A 16,716-nucleotide genomic window follows, 5' to 3' on the forward strand; every position below is an offset into this window, starting at 1 on the left:
GAAACCACACTATTTCTTTTATTGAGTTGCTGTCTTTCTTTAAAAAAAAAAAAAAAAAACCACAACAAAACAGCACAACGGAACAAGAAATGCGCTTCTGGACATACTGAAAGCTCTGCACCTTCAGGCTGAGGCCTCTGCCTAAGTGGCCACACTGGGAAAGCAAACCCTGGACCTCCAGGAGCCGCGAGCTTTTCTGTTTGTCACTCCCTCGCCTTCTTCCTGACCGCAGCTCTGGAGAGAGGCACAGCCTAAGTGAACCACAGCGGTGAGAAGTGTATTTGGAATCCACTGAGGGCCTTGTCCAGGATGGGTTGGTGTCAGGTGCCATCCAGCGCCAGTGGTGTCCGGAAGGCAGGCATGTCCCAGGCAGCACACGTGTCCCTGCTGTTTGGTGGTGGCAGCAGGCAGACCTTGGTGAGAACACAGCACGTTACTGAGAGCTCGCACCCCGCTTGGCTACCGGTTTGCTCCTGAGCTAAGTTTCTGGGCACCTTCCCCATCCGGCCCCTGAATTTCTCTGTGCTCACCTGTGGCCCCTGGACAGCCCGGGATTGGGTTCCTTTTATTAATGCTTTGTTTTGGTTCACACACAAAAAGCCCTAGAGAAGATTGGCTTTAGTTCTGTTCTCTTGAGTCAAACATGGTTCTACATTGTTATTAAACATGAAATGTGCAATAAGAGATACAAGGCACATTTTATTTAACAACTCCTCATTTCGTGGGTTATTTCAATTAAGCCTGGTTATTGTTTCGGGCTTGTAGATTACAAAGGTATTTCATGACTTTAAAATTACATTTTCACCTTCCCTTCAGGAGCAGGGGCAGCACGGGGCAGGGAGGCCCATTCCTGGGCGTGAAGAGATAGCTGGGCTGTACACTAAAGGGAGATGCTCAGTAATATTCTATATTTTAAAAACTCTCACTTGGAAATGAACTTTTCTCTTAAATTGGCTTATTGCTTTGACTTCAGTTAATACTAGATATAACCCTTATTTATCCAAAACCAAAAGATCTTTAAAATCCTCCTTGAATGTTTCATTTTAATTGGAAAAAAGATATCTGAAGAAAAAAACCAAACCACAACAAAATGTTTGAGGCCTTGCTAGTTATGTAGCTAGAAGAAAGGTGCCCATGAAAGGTGTTTAAGAACAAAGTCTAAAGTTGGGTGTGGTGCATGCCTTTAATTCCAGCACTGTGCAGGCTGAGGCAGGAGGAGCGCTCAGAGTTTGAGGTCAGACTGGACTACACAGTGAATTCAAGGCCAGTCAGAAGTGCGTAGCGAAACCCTGTCTCAAAAAGAAAAAAAAATAGGGTTAAAATTAACCTGCCAGTGGTCATGTGTGGTCTCTCTGGGGTTTATAATTATAGTAGCTACTTACAAGTTCTTTAAAGCACTTTAAAAGGTAAGCTTTGGCTTTTCAGAGTCCCTGAGAGATTCATCTTCATGTGAGCAGATGTCACATGGTATCACCCTACCATAGGCCCTCTGAGGTCAGGGACCAGGTCCTGCTGCCTCCTAGAAATGGCTTCATGCAGACCGTGCCTGGATGCTGCGTCCAGCGCCCCGCCTGATGACAGCCACCGAGCTGCCTGCCTGCCTCACAGGAAGCACCTGCCAGCGTCGGCCTGCGACCCACCGGTGTTCCTTCAGCACATCTACGAAGCAGCATCTTAAGGGTATTAGTCAGGAGAAACACTCACCATAAATTGAATTACATTCACGGAGGCATGTTGCTTTTGTGTTTAATATGTGGCTTGTTCCAGAATTAAAGCCACAGAGGAGGGAGAAATGATCAGTAATTCTCACCTTACAAAGGGCTCAGTTCAGCCAGCCTTTCCGTGGGAGCAAACTAGAACAGACCGAATTCAAAAGAAGATGGCAAAGGATCCTTTCCCCTTCCCCAGGATAATCGGCCTGTTTCTCTGAAAGTCTAATCTACCCTCAGCAAGAGGCCAAATTGGGCTTTAATTGTGTCCTAATTATTTGCTTAAGTAGCTAATCTTTGCTTCCAGGTCTCCTATCACCTCCCGATATCTGTAGGAGGCTGCACCTGAGCTGCTGCCTCATTTACAAGCATCTTTTTAACCCTCTCACACATTCCTTATCAACTGGCTTGTTGCTGTGCACCGGGCTCTTCCCTGAGGCGGCTCATGAGCTCTTCTCAGTGAGGAAGACTACACATTCGCACAATTATTGATCTCCCTCAAAGCATAACTGTTTGTTTGAAAACATGAAAGCAGGTCTGGCCAAAACCAAACCAAAACAAAACAAATCGACTTGGGGATTTGAGAATTAACCAAAGACCAGAGTTGCCCTCGAAGGATAAAAGTCCTGTCGTAGAGAAAGCACGGAGGTTAAGAGTGCAAGCGGGTTTGGGGGCCGCCCATCTAGAAGCTGCCCTGGGGTGCCTGAGCCGCGTCCCGGGCGTGCCTGGGGCTCTAAACATCCCTGCTTACCCCGCGGCGGCCGGCCCCTGTGCCATCTAAATCTACCAAAGCTCATTCTGTCTCCGAGCTTGGGGGTCTCAAGTTATGGGAAGTTAGTTTGAAATGAAACATAGGAGAGGAGATAAAAGGGGACTTAGGGACAGGGATTTAAAGGAAAGAAAAACGAAGCAATGTTTTAAAACGTTTTTTACAATCAACCCGAAGCAGAGAAATGCAATCCTTCCGAAGGCAAATCAGTGGCACACACGCTACACAACCCCGCACCGTGCACCTACGGGTTAGCAGCTGTCCCGGCACCCCCAGAACTCACAGGAGGCCGAGGCCGGCGCCTACTTCAGGATGTCCGCCAGCTTGTCCTCGTAGTAGAGGAAGTTCTCCTGAATGTCCTCCCAGGGCTCAAACGCCTTGGATTCACCCTCTTCTTGCTCCACAAAATTCTGCCAGACATACTCGAAGTCCTGGGGCTTCATGATGCGAAGCCTGCAGCCGGCCTCCTTGAGCTTCCGCAGCGCAGCCTGGATCTCCGGCTCCTCCCACATGAAGAGCCGCCCCACCAGGATGAGCAGGCGCAGGTTCTTGGTCTTGCCCAGGGTTTTGATGATGCGATCGGCGCAAGCCGCACAGGGGCTGGAGGACACGTACCAGGTGACGTTGTACCGCAGGGCCGGGTCGAAGGCCGGCAGAACGCTGTTGAAGAAGGCTTCCTCTGCGTGGGCAGCGGCGTGCTCGTCCTCCAGGTAGCCCCGGGAGGCCTGCACTTGGCCTCCCTTGCTCTGCACTTCCACCACGTAGCAGAGGAAGGTCTTGTTCCGCCCAGAGCTGTACTCCACGTTCCGGAACTGGAACTTAAAGAAGTTGACAGGCAGCCGCTCCCTGTAGGCCAAGGAGATAAAAGGAAGGGGCAGAAGAGGGAAGATGAGCCCTAAGAACCAGCTTGGAGTAGGTAGGTCTCCAAGACACACTGATTGTCACACAAGCGGGGCTTTCCTATGCTAATGTCGGTGAGCAAAAGGGCAGGAAGGCGTCCAAAACTTTATGTGGAGAAGAGGAGGAGCCAAACGCAGTTTCTGCCATCTGTCCCAATGCAGCACACTGCTTCTGTACTGGTGAGTCTCTAACCTGGCCAGATCTGCTTAGAGTCACACAGAGAGCCTGCTTAAAACACCAGCACCTCGGTCCCACACCTCACCATTGAGACCAAGATGTCTGGAGAAGGGTCCCAGGCACCAGCGTTTGAAAACCAAAGAAACAAAACCCCTCTAGATGACCACCATAGGTGGCCACATTTGAGAAGCAGTGCTCAGAAAGGGATTTTACCAAGTAGCAAGCATGCTAAATTGCTCACGACAGAGCACGACAAAGATTTTGCACATTTCATGCTTTTATTTCTCCTCCCTGCAGCTCATGTAAATTGCATTTTGAGCATGGCGTGGCCTGTGTCTTGTAGAACCATGTTGTTCTATCGACTGTTTCTCAGGTCCATCTTTTCTTCCAGGTGTCCTGAGGTTACTGCCCAAGAGTCTGTGCCCATGTGGCAAGACTCCCCAAGGGTGCCCTGGGGATACTGTATAACAGTATTGAGTCATTTCAGAATCTTGAAAAACTTTGCCTGTCCCTTCCCGGAGGCTTATCATCTAGCAATTAGATTGTCATTGGACCAAGAATTCATAAATAAAGATTTTAGAAGACTGAAAATGTAGACAGATAGAGAAGGGTTCATGTGAATATTTCACCTTGATTCAAGAAGCAGGTGAGAACTGTTTGCAGTTCTTGACAAAAAAAAAAAAAAAAAAAGCACACACACACAAATAAAAGTAATGTCCAGGGGAGGTCATTGTGGCAGCCCTGGACTGGTGGAGTGTGGTTGGAGAGAAAAGCCTGTAATTAGGAGCTGGGGGTTTAGCTCAGCGACATAAGTGCCTGCCTTGCAAGCAGGCAGTCGTGAGTTCGATCCCTGGTACCGATAAAAATGAAAAAGACAAAAAAAAAAAAAAAAAAAAAAAAAAAAAGAAAAGCCTGTAATTAAAAAGGACCCCGGGATTGGCGATGTATAGCATGGGTATCAGTGGCTTGAAGGTGGAGAAGCACGGTCCAGAAATGAGGGCAGCAGGAAGAGTCCGGGTGTTTTGGAAAGCTTGGCACGAATAAGAAAGATGGAATGAGAGTGTCTAGAGGACATCAGAGCTGAAGAAGCTTGGGGTGAGCTACGGGGTGTAGCTCTGCGGTAGAGCACTTGCCCAGCAGGCGTGAGACCTGGGTCCCCTTTCCTCCCTCCCAGGTGTTATCTCTGTTCCTGGCCCTGAAGATGCCCCGCAGCACACATACCCCCATTGCTTCTCTTCCTTCCTTCCCTTTCCCCAGAAAGCTCACCAGACTCCGGGGGCTGCAGGGGAATCCCTGGTGTCCCAAGGCCCTGGCTGCTTAAGGATGCACAGCAGATGCCGCAGAGCTGAGTACCCCTGAGTGATTTCCCTGCAGGATTCCCTCCCCCACTGCCAACTTTTTTCCGCCCAACTTGCCAGCTCTTTTGCTGTCAAGTGAAGTTTCTGCTACAGAGATGGATGTGTTTGAGGACCCAGCCCCAGGATTCCTTTAGGTACTATACTTAGCTTCCTAAGCCCCTCTGTCCCTAGCTGGAGGTGTTTATTATTTACTTAACATTTTAGCAGGATGGATCACCTGATGTGTCCCCTCTCCTCTTTCAATCCCAGCTGGAGATTCACTCATATGAGCTTCTCCTGGTCACCCCACGGACCACTCCCAAACTCTCAGGAGCCCTCCAGTGGTATTTTGCTCTGAGAGGCACAGTGTGTACCTTTTTTGCCCAGTGACTTTTTGTTTTTCAAGGCATTCTGCCAGCCTCCCCTGCCCCAGTGCCATCTAGAGTGATCTGTATGAGGGGTCTCTAGTAGGAACCCCAGGATATACTCATGGTTACCTGGTTGGCTTGGGGGCTTCAGCAGCAGCTGTCTGTGCAACCCCTCAGGCTTTTGTCTGGAACCCCCAAAGCAGCCCTGCCCGGACTATCACTGAGGCCTGGCACACAGTCACAAAGTGGCCTGAGGGGTGCAGGAAGGCTACTTAGCCCCCCTGAAGAGTGGACATTCTCTCCTCCTCCTCTCCCCTAGGCAAGAGGAGAAATCCCAGAGAAACCTGAAACCCACGGGAGAGGAAGAAAGGTCACCTCTCTATAAATATCTGTTTCCAAACTCTCTGCCCAGTGGCCCCGGGGCCTGCTGGGTGCCTCGGCCAGCCAGGCCTTCAGGACTGGGGGCCTCAGAAACGCTTTCAAGGCACGAAGGCAAGGCAGGGACGGTCTGTGCTTTGGGTCTACCCCAAGCTTGAGCTTGCTTGGCTTCTCAGTGGACTTCATGGTCTTTTAGAAGGAGCAAAATGGCCAGATTGGGTTTCTTAGGGCCTCCTGCAGATGAGCACACCCAGGTCCTGAAGGGATACCAGAACAGATGTGTTAGTGATAGGAAACTTCTGCAGAGAGTTGGAAGACACCTTGGGCAGTTCTGTGGAGTCACAAGGTAACACTGTAATACTCACCAAGTGGAAGTAAAGAAATTAGAGACACCAAACTTCTCAATTGCAAACATCATTTTCCTAATAAGATATTTCAGTCTCAAAGCCAGCAGATATCTCACCGGTAAAGGAGTGTGCACACACACATGTGTGTGTATGTATACATGCGTGTTGGGGTAGTGCACTGGAGAGAGATGCTGATCCAAGAACCCCATCTCCACCTCCCTGAGGCACAGAAGCCAACAATGTGAGGATTCTCAGTCTTAGGCCTCACTTCTTTTAAGTGTCACAGGAAAGGCTGTCCACACTAGCTGCTTGGAACCAGGCTACCAAGCATCATCGAGCACCCCACTTTTCTAAGAGGGAACCCAGAACCTTACAGCCTTGCAAAATATGGGGACATGGCCTGCTTGATGGGGGAGAAGAGAAGTGAGAATGCGGTACATATTTTCTTCAGGGTGCATTAAATAAAAGCTTTCGCCTAAGCATAAATCTATACAGGAGCAACACAGAGGGCTGGGGACTTGGCAGATTAAAGGTCTGCTCTGAAGCTTCCTGCAGAGTAGAACATCTCCTCACAGTGATTGGATGGTGGCTTACTTGAGCTACGGCTCGCTAAATCTGTCAGTGATGGTTCAAAGGAGTTGGGGTTGTGGGTTTCATTGGTACTGTCTTTTTTGGACCACTTTCAAAGTAGGTGACAATGAGTGGACTTAGTTGGGGACAGAAGGGCAGAGCCGAAGCAGAAGGTTCTAGAGCTGAGGAGGCAGCTTGAGATTTGCAAGACTGGACTGGGTTCTGCCCAAGGCAAGCCCAGAAGGGCAAGCCCTTCTCCCTGGGAGACACTATCATTCTGCAAGCTCTGACCCTCTGCAGTCACCTGTCACCTGCTCTGTATGGTGCACCGTCCAGCATGCTCTGGTGGCCAGGGGTAGCCTTAAAAGTGGCATTGAAGAGCCCTTGCTTCCCCCGTGTCCCTTTCCTTCTAGATCCTGCCTCCTGTCTGGGTTCCTCGTGTGGCCTGAGGGAACTCCTGGTGGCTGAAAACTGGCCGTAGAAAACCCGCGCCCTCTACCCTTCATGTCTGCTCCATAATAGTCCCATCGCTCCTGCAAGATCATAACAGCACAACTGGAGACACAACTGGAGAGGAGCACACATCCGGGTGCTGCCAGGCAGGGCCACAGCTCTCCTTAGGGTGGAGAGATGGAGAGAGGGGCAGACAACCAGCCTCTGTGTCCCAGAGCGCCCCTCACTTGCCACAGTCAGAGGTGGGCATGTGCCAGCATTCTTAGCTGAGCTCTGCACTGCCAGGCCCCCGTGTGCCCCAAGCCTCTCTCCCCAGGAAGCTGCCCTCCAGTTCTCCTATCATGTCGCCTTGCAAAGAACCTAACATACAGCAGGTGCCCATTCACTGGTTCCTTCATTCATTCACCAAGTATTTGCTGAGAACGTACGAGGAGCTGGAAGCTGGGGAAAAGCAGTAAAAAGATGAGGTCTCCTTCCTCATGAAGGGTCGATACACGCGGAGGGGAGGGACAGGCAGCAGGGACAGTCCTAGTCAGTCAGTATTGATGGACTTACAGGGAACCCTCTTTTTGGTTTTGAGGTGCACTGTGGTGCTCCAGAGCGGGCCAGTCCTGGGGTTCATGCCTGCTCCCTCTACCAATTCCCTGCAAACCGCCTGTGCCTCTGTAGTGTTGAGCCTTTGTTCCCTTATCTGAAGAGCTGAGTAACCAGCCATGGACCAGGGCATCCCGTAAATTAAAGGCGGTATTGAGGACGGCGCTGTCTCTGGATTGCTTAAGGTTATCAAACCTGGTCCGGCCAACAGCCTTCCTTTCATGTCTAGCGCTTCCTTTTCATGTGTGCTGCTAAGTTTTAACACTCAGGTTTCCAAAATAAAGAAAGAAAAAAGAAGAACCCCAAACTCCTGATTGCTCACATTCTCGGATGTCTCTAATCTCAGTACTCCCGCCGTGGAGATTTGCAGACAGCCACGTGAAGTCACCGACACAGATAGTGAGCGATGCACGCGCTGCACTCCCAGGTCTAGGGAAGGAGGCGGCAGCTCGCCCTGCATTTCACTGCCCTCCCGCACCTTCAGCCCTGTTCCCGTGCTGCTGTGCTCCGGCTGCCTTCTGTCCTCGATGCCCCATTCAACCACGACCGCTACAAGTGGGCATCTCTCCTTTTCCCTCCATGCACCCCTGCTCGCTTCAGACGCTTCCCAGGAAGCCAGCTGCTGTCCTGCTCCGCTGCATCCCAAACCTAAGGAGCAGTTTGGATCCATTCTTGGTGAGAGTCCAGAGCAGGAGAGGAGCTGTTTGCTGACCTCCGGGTTCCAGGGAATATGGAGAGGTGAGGAAAGGGAAGCTGCCTCCTCGTTCAGTCCCTGCACAGACAGCCACACCTCTGTGCTATTTTAAGCATCTATTTATCCAGAGGGGCCCAGGGAACAGATTTCCACAGCTGTCACTTGAGGCCAGCTCCACACTCGGGGTTCCACCTCCTGCTGAACTGCTCCAAACGATCAGTAGCAAAGGTGCCCCCACCCATACCTCTTTGAGCCTGGGGTCAGGAGAAGCCCCTAGCCCTCACTGTCTTGAGGATGGGTACAGGTGACACTGCTAGACACCGGGGCCTAGCATGATGGAGAGACCAACCAGTGCACAGGACACTGGTTGAAGACCTGCCAGTTCCTGGTGGGCTTGGGCTTTCACTCAGTCTCCTTGAGTCTCAGTTTTCCCTTCTGTAAAATGGAAACAATAAATCCTTCTCTCTTAGCACTTGGCTGAGGGTTCGGCGAACTCATTCACTTGGAGGTTTGTTGTACTGGTGAAGTCCTGGCCAGAGGTTAGTTATAGCAGAGTACTTAACCCTTTGGGATCCACTGCTCTGGGACCTCAAAGCATGTTCAACCCAGCAGACTTAGCTGAATTCTATTCTGGACTAGAATCTGGTCCAGGAATGTGCTGGGAAATCACAGTGCTATAAGAGGGGAGTGTGTGTACCTGCATGTGCATGTGACCCAGGGTGGGGTGACCCAGCGTGCCCAGGCGGAAGAGAAGGCTCGTCTTCCATAGACAGCCACTGGAACTGGGGGATGTTACTGGCCTGGTTGCCCCAGGATCTCCCTGTATCCACGTTACCCAGGGCCCAGCTGCTTCCTTAATCCTAGGATGAGGCTGAAACTGTTGGGTGAGCAGGCGCAGACGGAAGTGCCAGGCTCCTCATGCCTAGGAACTGGGCTGTCTTTTTCCATACACTTAGAAATCGGGTAACCTCTGAGCCAGAAGGGGCCCTAGGACTCAAGGAGGGTCATTTCCTTGTTAAAATGATAAAGCCAAAACCAGGACTGGGAAATCACTGGGCAACCAGAAAGTGTCAGGTCCACCCCTTGACCCCCGGCTGTCCCTCCTCCTGGAGCCCCCATTCCTTTGTTCATTCTGAGGTGTGACACCCACTCTGCCTTGACCCCCAAGAAGGAACCTTGGGGTCAGGGAGGAAATGTGGCCTCCGAGATTTGCTTTTTTTTGTTGGGCCTCCTCTACAGGAATAGACAGGGAAGAGGAGGAAGACATCTTGGTTTTATTCCTAGAGAAGATGGCGATGAGCTAGACAAGACAGAGGGACGCTATATCTGTCCCCTCTTCGGAGCCTCGGGGTCTTTCTCCTGACCCGCCAGGTCTTCCAAGCTGTGGCTGGGGGTGTGACAGCAGTTCCTGTCCCTGGCCTTTCCTGTCTGTGCTGCAGCCATCTCCCTCCGGGTGGAAGTGGACAGTCCTGAGGACGCTTGGGAGAGATTCAGTGAGGGAAAAGCTGCTTTTCAGCCTTCAGGAGGGACGAGCCTGTGTCCCCTGCCTTGGGATCTTCTGCCTGAGAAACAAGAGCCACGGAAAGCCCGACAGAGACAGACGCACACAGGAGAACTAGGTAGGAGCAGCGAGAGAGTTTGAGGCAGGTTGGGGGCCTTTTAATCAGGACCATTGTAAGAGTGTGTCTCCCCAAACTCCTTAGGACTAAACAGCTACCTGGGGGGGGGGCGCGCAGGTGACTCTCAATTCTAAGAAGCCTACGTACCAGTGGTTTCCCTCTGGGCCTTTGCCTCTAAGGGCTCCTCCTACCTCCTGATCAGAGTCCAAGGTGTCTCCCTAAGAAGCCAAGAGAGCTCTGCCCCAGGGGGCTCTCTCCAGGAAGGCGACCCCGCCCAGCCTGCCTGTGAATCTCACCCCTTGACGATCTCAAATGGTGGCAGCTGGATGAGCTCCTTCAGCTTCTCGGGGTCCGCCAGGTCATCCAGGTCCTCCTCCCCATTTTGGGAGGCAGGTGCAGCAGCCGCTTCGGCCTGCGTGGCCTCTTCCTTCTGGGCCATGAGGGGCAGTGGCTCAGGAGTCCCCGAGAGACTGAGGAGAGGCTGCAGGTCTGGCCAGGCCCCGGTGGCAGCGGCAGTGTCCCAAGCAGCTGTCAGCAGCTCTGGCTGGGGATGAGGAAAGAGGACCCGGCAGGCCAGGCTGCGGCTGCCCGCTCCGCCACAGCTTTATAACCAGGCCTCCCGCCCCTCCCCCACACCCGCACCCTCTCTGCTCCTGAAAACTGAGTGACTGCGGTGCCAGGATGGGGCAATGGAAACTCTGGCCATGAGGAGCCCCTATTTATCAGTGGCAAAGACAGGAAGTTGGCAGGTGGGGAGCCCTGGCCTGCTTTTCTCTGCCTCTTCCCTTGTTTCAACCTGGGCTTTTCTCTTTGTTTCTGTTTCTGCTTCCCAGCTCCATTAGGGCCAGAGAGGATTATGGGGAAAGGCACGGGGCTGCCGTCCTGAGATTTAGGGGGAAGCCCTTGCTCAGGTTGAAGTGGGGTAAGCTGGATATTGAGTGGGGTGACTGCAGATAGACCTCTGCAGTTTACAGCGGAGTACCCTGAATTTAGGGAAAGAGGGCTCCCCGGGAAGGGTAGGGTGAACACTGGCTGGAGAGAGCATGTGAGGTGTAAGTCAAGGTCCCTGATTTCTCTGTGTTATGACAAGTTGTCCAGGAGTTTCATGGTGACAGCTGCTGAAGTTGATGACTTTGAAAGAGACTGGACAGAGTTTAGTGGTTTCTACTGGCCCAGAAGGCTGTGTGTGCCCTTCCTCATGACACGTGGGGAGACGGAGGCTCCAGAAGTGTTAAGCACCTTGCTTAAGGTTACGCAGCTGGAAAATGGAGGACGCAGGATTAGAAACCCAGCTGTGCGCTCTCCAGGGTCATTCGCAGCCTCCAGACCTAGCTCCCTCTCAGCGGGCCTTTAACTGTTTAACAGAGGTTTATTGGGCACCTGCTCGAAGCCAGGGGCTGGTTCTGGTACTGGGACAAAGCAGAGTCCCTACCCTCGAGGAGCTGAATGATACATAGAGGAGTAAGATACATTCTCTGCTTGGTGGCTGCTGGTCATGCTAAGGGGAAAGAGAGTGGACAGTGGCAAGGGAGAGATGACATTTTTGTTGCATGGCCAGGGAAGGACTTTGCAAAGGAGATGATTGGGAAACCATCTGAAGGGGGTGAGAGAAGTCTAAGGAAAGAGCATTCCAGGCAGGGGTGCAGCAGGTGCTGAGGCCTGAGATGGGGGCTCTTCCCGGTGTGGACCCCTGTGTGGCTGGAAAGGTCCAGGACAGGAGGCCAAAGAGAGCCTGTGCTGAAGAGGCTGGGGCCTTTGGGCTCTCCCGAGGACCTGTTATTTTCTCTGTGAGATGCAAAGCCATCCTCTCTGCAGAGATGAGACACACATCTAACTTCTTTTTGGATCACTTGAGCTGTTGGACTAAAATTGAAGCAAAAATGGGAAACAGCAGGAGCAGGGGCATCAGGAGGAAACCTCTTGAAACTAGAGGAAAAAAATAATGAAATGACCAGGAGGGTTTTGTAGCTCATATGATGGGCGCTTAGCAAGGGGCCACACGCGTTCATGTTTGGTGCAATGTGGACATTGGGACATTGGTTGGGGGAAGGAAGGAGGTGCCTGTGTCACCTCAGGTTGAGAGGAATCTAAGAGCATTGGGGTGCCAGTCTGAAAACAGCTGCAACTGTGCTAGATGGTGGAGAAGAGGAGGCAGGGTTCTGCATATTTGGGGTTCCCTTCTCCAGGGAGAGTTCTGAGCAGCATGTGTGGTTAGCATAATGCCCAGCATTCTGGCTTGCCCGCGATGGCCTTGGTCTCTCCCAGTTGCACAGGCATGATTGCCAGAGGAGTTCCCGTGTGGACAGTAAGTGATCCGAGCACCCTGCCTGCTAGACTTATTGCTAACAGCACCCTGGTCCAGAGATTGTTTTTAAATATTTTCCCATGAGACTCAAGGTACAAGTAATAGTACCCCCAAAGGCAGGAACAACTGATAAATAACACAAGGATGTTTGTTGTGATGCAAACACACAGCCCTGCGTTGCGAAGAGTTTATTCCATTCTCATTGTTTCATCATCATTTATCGAAGTTTCTTAGGCAGGAAACACCAAGAATAGAGGTGAACGGCCAGGTGTGGAAGTCTTTGTAACAGCTGGGGCATTAATCAGGCAGTCAAGCGTGTGTTACCCCATTTATCCCTCCCAGGCAGCACTTGTATGCTGGTGTGAATTATTGACCTTACTTTACAAGTTAGGGACCAGTGTCTTAGGAAGGCGATGTGATTTGTGCAAGATCAACATGGATTTGAGTCCAGATCTGTAGAGCCTAAATTCAGCCTCATTTCCCAGGCAGCACCCAAATACCCCTGATTCGCTATCTCTAAAGCGTTAGGAATGGGCGGTGCTCTTACGTTATAGCTACGGGGATGTTGCTTGAATCAGCTGAGAGAAAGTCAGATGTCCCCAGGCGGGTGGATGAATCCATCATTTTGTTTTCCCCAGAGGCAAACGCTTTCGCCCTGCGGAAGAGTTCTTTCTTACATTTTGCCTTTCTCTTATAATCCTGGAGTAGGAGGAAAAAAGAACTCATGGTCCCATCTGTCAGCCCCGAGTCACTCTATGACTGTGGCCAGATCCTTTCATGTCTCTGGGCCTCAGTTTCCCAGGCTACCCCAGTGTGTTAACACGCTACCCAGGGTGGGTGAGAGGAAGAAGGTAAAGGAGCAGGGTGGGCAGGAGAAGAGTGCAGTGGGGTGAGCAGGGGTGAGCTTGCTGGTTCTCCTCAAGGCTCTGATCATCACACTGGCTGGGATGTGTGCAGAAGTGACCCCTTTGCTCCTAGACACTTTGGGAGAGCATCCTGGGGCTCCCCCAGACCCACAGGACAGCTCCCTTTCGCAGATCTCCTTTCCTGCCCCTGCCCCCACCCTCACCCCTACCCGTTAGCCCCAGAGGCCTCTGAGTGTCCTGGCGCTGGCTATTTATGGCACCTCCCAGGGACCTGCATTCCGGGCTGAGTGCTCCTCTCTGAGTCAGACCCTTTCCCCCACAGGCCCCCGCAGTGCAACAGCTAATCTGGGGGATCAGATGCCAGGGGCTGGCTCCTCCCCCTGCAGCTGCCACTGGACTCTTTTTAAGACTGTCCCCCAGCACCCATTAACTCTACTGGGGAAGGTTCTTTCACCCCGCTCCTGCACAGGAGGAAATGGAGTGAAGAATTTCTTGCAAGGCTCCGTGGAGTTAGCAGCACACTGGGATTTGAACCCAGCTGCTCAGCCTGCGAGCTCTAGGCCTCTGCTGCCGCCCAGATTCTGGTAACAAGCAGCGCCGGTTTTAGTTGCTCTAAGCACTTGTAGATGGAGTCCCTTACTCCTCACAAGGATGCCCAGGGCCGGGTACAACGTACTATGATGCCTTTACACCGGTGGGGAAACTGAGGCCAAGAGGGGATGTGGCTACTGAGGTAGAGCCCTTCATTTTCAGATTGACGCCCTTTACCCGTCACCATTCAGTGCCTCCTGCCCCAGCATCTTAGAGATCAGCAGAACAAGGCCGGGGTGCGGTGTGGGGATTGGAGGAGGCTCAGGGGGAGTTCGGGCAGGGAGAGACAGCTTGGTAGTATTTGGTGTTGAGGAGTGTGTGTGTCTCAGGGCTGCAGGGCAGATAGCAGGTTCAGTTTCTTGGGGTCAGAAACCCCAAAGAGACTTTTGATGGGCCCTGTTTACTTCTTTTTTTTTTTTTTTTTTCTGTCTTTTTCTTTTTTATCGGTACCAGAGATCAAACTCACGACTGCACACTTGCAAGGCGCAGGCGCTTATGCCACCGAGCTAAATCCCCAGTCCCAGGCCCTGTTTACTTCTGCTGGTGCTGGCAGGGCGGAGGTTAGGCTTGGGATGAGCTGAAGCCTTCCACGCCTGGCCCCACCTTCCATGACCACTTCCAAAAACATTCTGGGGCTCTCCTGGTGGCTGAGATGGAGGAGGAGGAAGAGGAGAAGGAGGAGGAGGAGAAGGAGGAGGAGACAAGGCCAGGAACAGCCCTTCCCTGGGTCTTGGCCCAATGGGAAGGGAGCGGTGGGCAGGACAGGGGCCATGGAAAGTAGGACTCGCACCAAGGGAAAGTTTAAATTCTCACCCGTGTAAGAAGACACCTTGAGGGCATGTCAGTGGAGTGGGTGCTTTATGTGTGAGGACAGCTGGACCCCAACAACGCGTTGCCCCAGAGACCCAGCCAGGGTGTGCCTGCCTTTCCGGTCACTACTGAGACAAGATACACAAACAACAGACTGTGGGCAGCAGACACCCCCTGGCGGGCCAGAGCCTGAGCGCTGTGGCAACTGCCCCGTTGACATAAACATGGGTGTCCAGGGCTTTGAGCGGCTTTGCCAGAGAGTGGGGAGGAAGCCAGGGGTCTCCCAGACTCCGAAGCAGGGATCCAGGGAGCAGGCCGGGGCTTTCAGCTTTCTCCCCAGGACATGACATTTACCCTGCTTTGGAAGACACACTGCCCTGGTGACACTCAGAATTTTCATCCTGGTCTCTGCAGGTCTCCCTGCCAGCAGCCTCTCCTAGCGTTGCCAAGTGTTCCCCTTTGGTGTGCCTGGCTTGAGGCTTTGAAGAACATGATCTGATAAGCCTGGTGCCCACTAGGGTGACTAACATTATTCCTCTTTGGAGGTGTGTTTGCAAGGCCAGGTCACTTGCTGGGAGAGAGCTGTGCAGATGACATCAATTTTTGAGAAGAGATTTGAGCCTTTGAGATGGGAAAGTGTTGGGGTCAGTGTAGGTGGAAGGGACTGAGCTTCTCCAGCGCTCCTTAATGCAGATCATTTCTGTGTGGCCCGGGGCCTTGAGGGACACAGATGGTGGATAATGAGTAGAATAGACCCAAATAGACATGGGAGACTGCAGAGTGATTGAGATGGATTCTCCTGGTTTGCCACTGTCCAGATGCAATTGAGGGCAGGGCTTCGGAAGGAGGAAAATGCTTTAGGGAGCTCTACCTGAGGACAAGAGGAGGACTGAGACCCAAGGGGGTCCCCAGAGAAGTCAGTGTTCACCCAGTAACTTGTGAGCTGTGAAGGAGAATCATCAGTAAGATCTTTGAAGCAGAAGGGTCTTGTACTTGTTTTCTGGAACTCTCTGAAGGCTCTGAAATTGTGCTCAGGGTGCAGGGATCCCCAAGAGATAAAGGGGATGGCAGCCACCACAAAGGTAGACCAGAGAATTTAAAGCCTATGATATGGAGGTGGCCGGTAGGGGCCTCTGTGGCGCTGGCTGCACAGGCCTGGAGGTAGGAGGAGAGGGGCACAGAGGGGCACACCTCCTGCACTCTGCAGCCCAGCCGGGTGGCCAGCCTCTGTGGCCTGGGTATACACCCAGCAGTCTGCACCCTCACCACCACGCCCTCTGTGTCTCCAATCTGTAGAAACTGGCCCAGCAGCCAAAGAGCTGGTGGGATGAGTTTTTGCTTTGTTTCTTAAGAACAATTTTGGGGGCAGAGGGTAAGAATTTGAGGCCAGGATCCTGCCCTTCAGGCTGGATTTCTGTAAAAGGACCAGAAGCTCTACAGTTTGCCTTATATTGCGTTGGGCTATCACAGTACCCAGGGCTAAGGACTCGGCCCACATTACACTTCCTTCGCTGGCCATGTGTCCAAAGCCAGAGGCATGTAGACCTGGGGTTTGTGGGTTCAGTCTGCCCTGGGGTGGTCAGAGTCATGCCATATGCATGATGTGTGTATTCTTAGCGGCTCAGCCTAACTTCTGGAGTTAGCCCGTAACATGATTGAAATCGGTAGCACTGTTACTATGATACCCGTATAAGGTGGGGGCAATACTAATGGCCAGTGTTTCTGGACAGTCCACTCTTGGGAAGGGATTTGAGATAAGGACCTGCACAGTGTGACTCCTGAGCCAGCACATCCTCTGCCGATCTGTATTTGTCAGTGTTGTGCAAATTTCCGTTAGAGACACCTGCCCCTGAACAGAGAGCGGGCAGCCAACCTTCCAAAGAGCAACTCGGACAAGTACAGCTTGGCGAGTGAGTTTATGGAGCTGCGGCACTGCTGAAGTCACCCAACCCCTGTGCTGGACTTCTGGTTTTACAAGAAACTGATTAAAACAGCAAAAGCAAGAGGAGGTCCTTGGGAGAAGTTTCGGGGACCCCGCTCCCATCCCTGTCCTTATCGGGAAATCCACCGTCTCAGCAGGTGCTGTCTGGCTGCAGAGGGGCTGACCATATGGTACTGCAGCTGCAGCTGGACAGCCGAACAGGGGCCATGTGAGATGAAGTCGCTATTACCTGGCTGTGAAGCTACACTATCACACTACAATAGGTAACATTTATAGACTTAGAACGG

The 16,716-nt window shown here is 52.2% G+C and overlaps 2 protein-coding genes across 3 annotated transcripts in view; one reads left to right on the plus strand and one right to left on the minus strand.

Annotated features, from left to right (window-relative positions):
• Apobec2 (apolipoprotein B mRNA editing enzyme catalytic subunit 2) lies at positions 1 to 10,509 on the minus strand. Its single transcript, XM_003473879.4, has 3 exons — positions 10,212 to 10,509; positions 2,762 to 3,324; positions 1 to 413 (listed from the first exon to the last, which is right to left on the minus strand). Exons 1-2 carry the CDS (start codon positions 10,352 to 10,354, stop codon positions 2,781 to 2,783), a joined length of 687 nt encoding a protein of 228 aa, XP_003473927.1. The 5' UTR covers positions 10,355 to 10,509; the 3' UTR covers positions 1 to 413; positions 2,762 to 2,780.
• The window catches only part of Unc5cl (unc-5 family C-terminal like), a 26,374-nt gene continuing 17,907 nt past the window's right edge, over positions 8,250 to 16,716 (plus strand). For both annotated transcript variants that reach the window (XM_013156657.3, XM_063238920.1), the window contains exon 1: positions 8,250 to 9,915. The gene's annotated coding sequence lies outside the window, so the exon portion shown is untranslated. The remainder of the gene's footprint in view (positions 9,916 to 16,716) is intronic.

Source organism: Cavia porcellus, unplaced genomic scaffold (genome assembly GCF_034190915.1).
Source record: "Cavia porcellus strain 051 isolate PalLab524CR breed Dunkin Hartley unplaced genomic scaffold, mCavPor4.1 scaffold_28, whole genome shotgun sequence".
Taxonomy (NCBI): Eukaryota; Metazoa; Chordata; class Mammalia; order Rodentia; family Caviidae; genus Cavia; species Cavia porcellus.

Coding starts and splice junctions, on each gene's coding strand:
- Apobec2 (XM_003473879.4), bottom strand. CDS start 10,354: ATGGCCCAGAAGGAAGAGGCCACGCAGGCCGAAGCGGCTGCTGCACCT. Junction 3,325..10,211: donor CCATTTGAGATCGTCAAGGG/GTGAGATTCACA, acceptor CTTGGCCTACAG/GGAGCGGCTGCCTGTCAACT.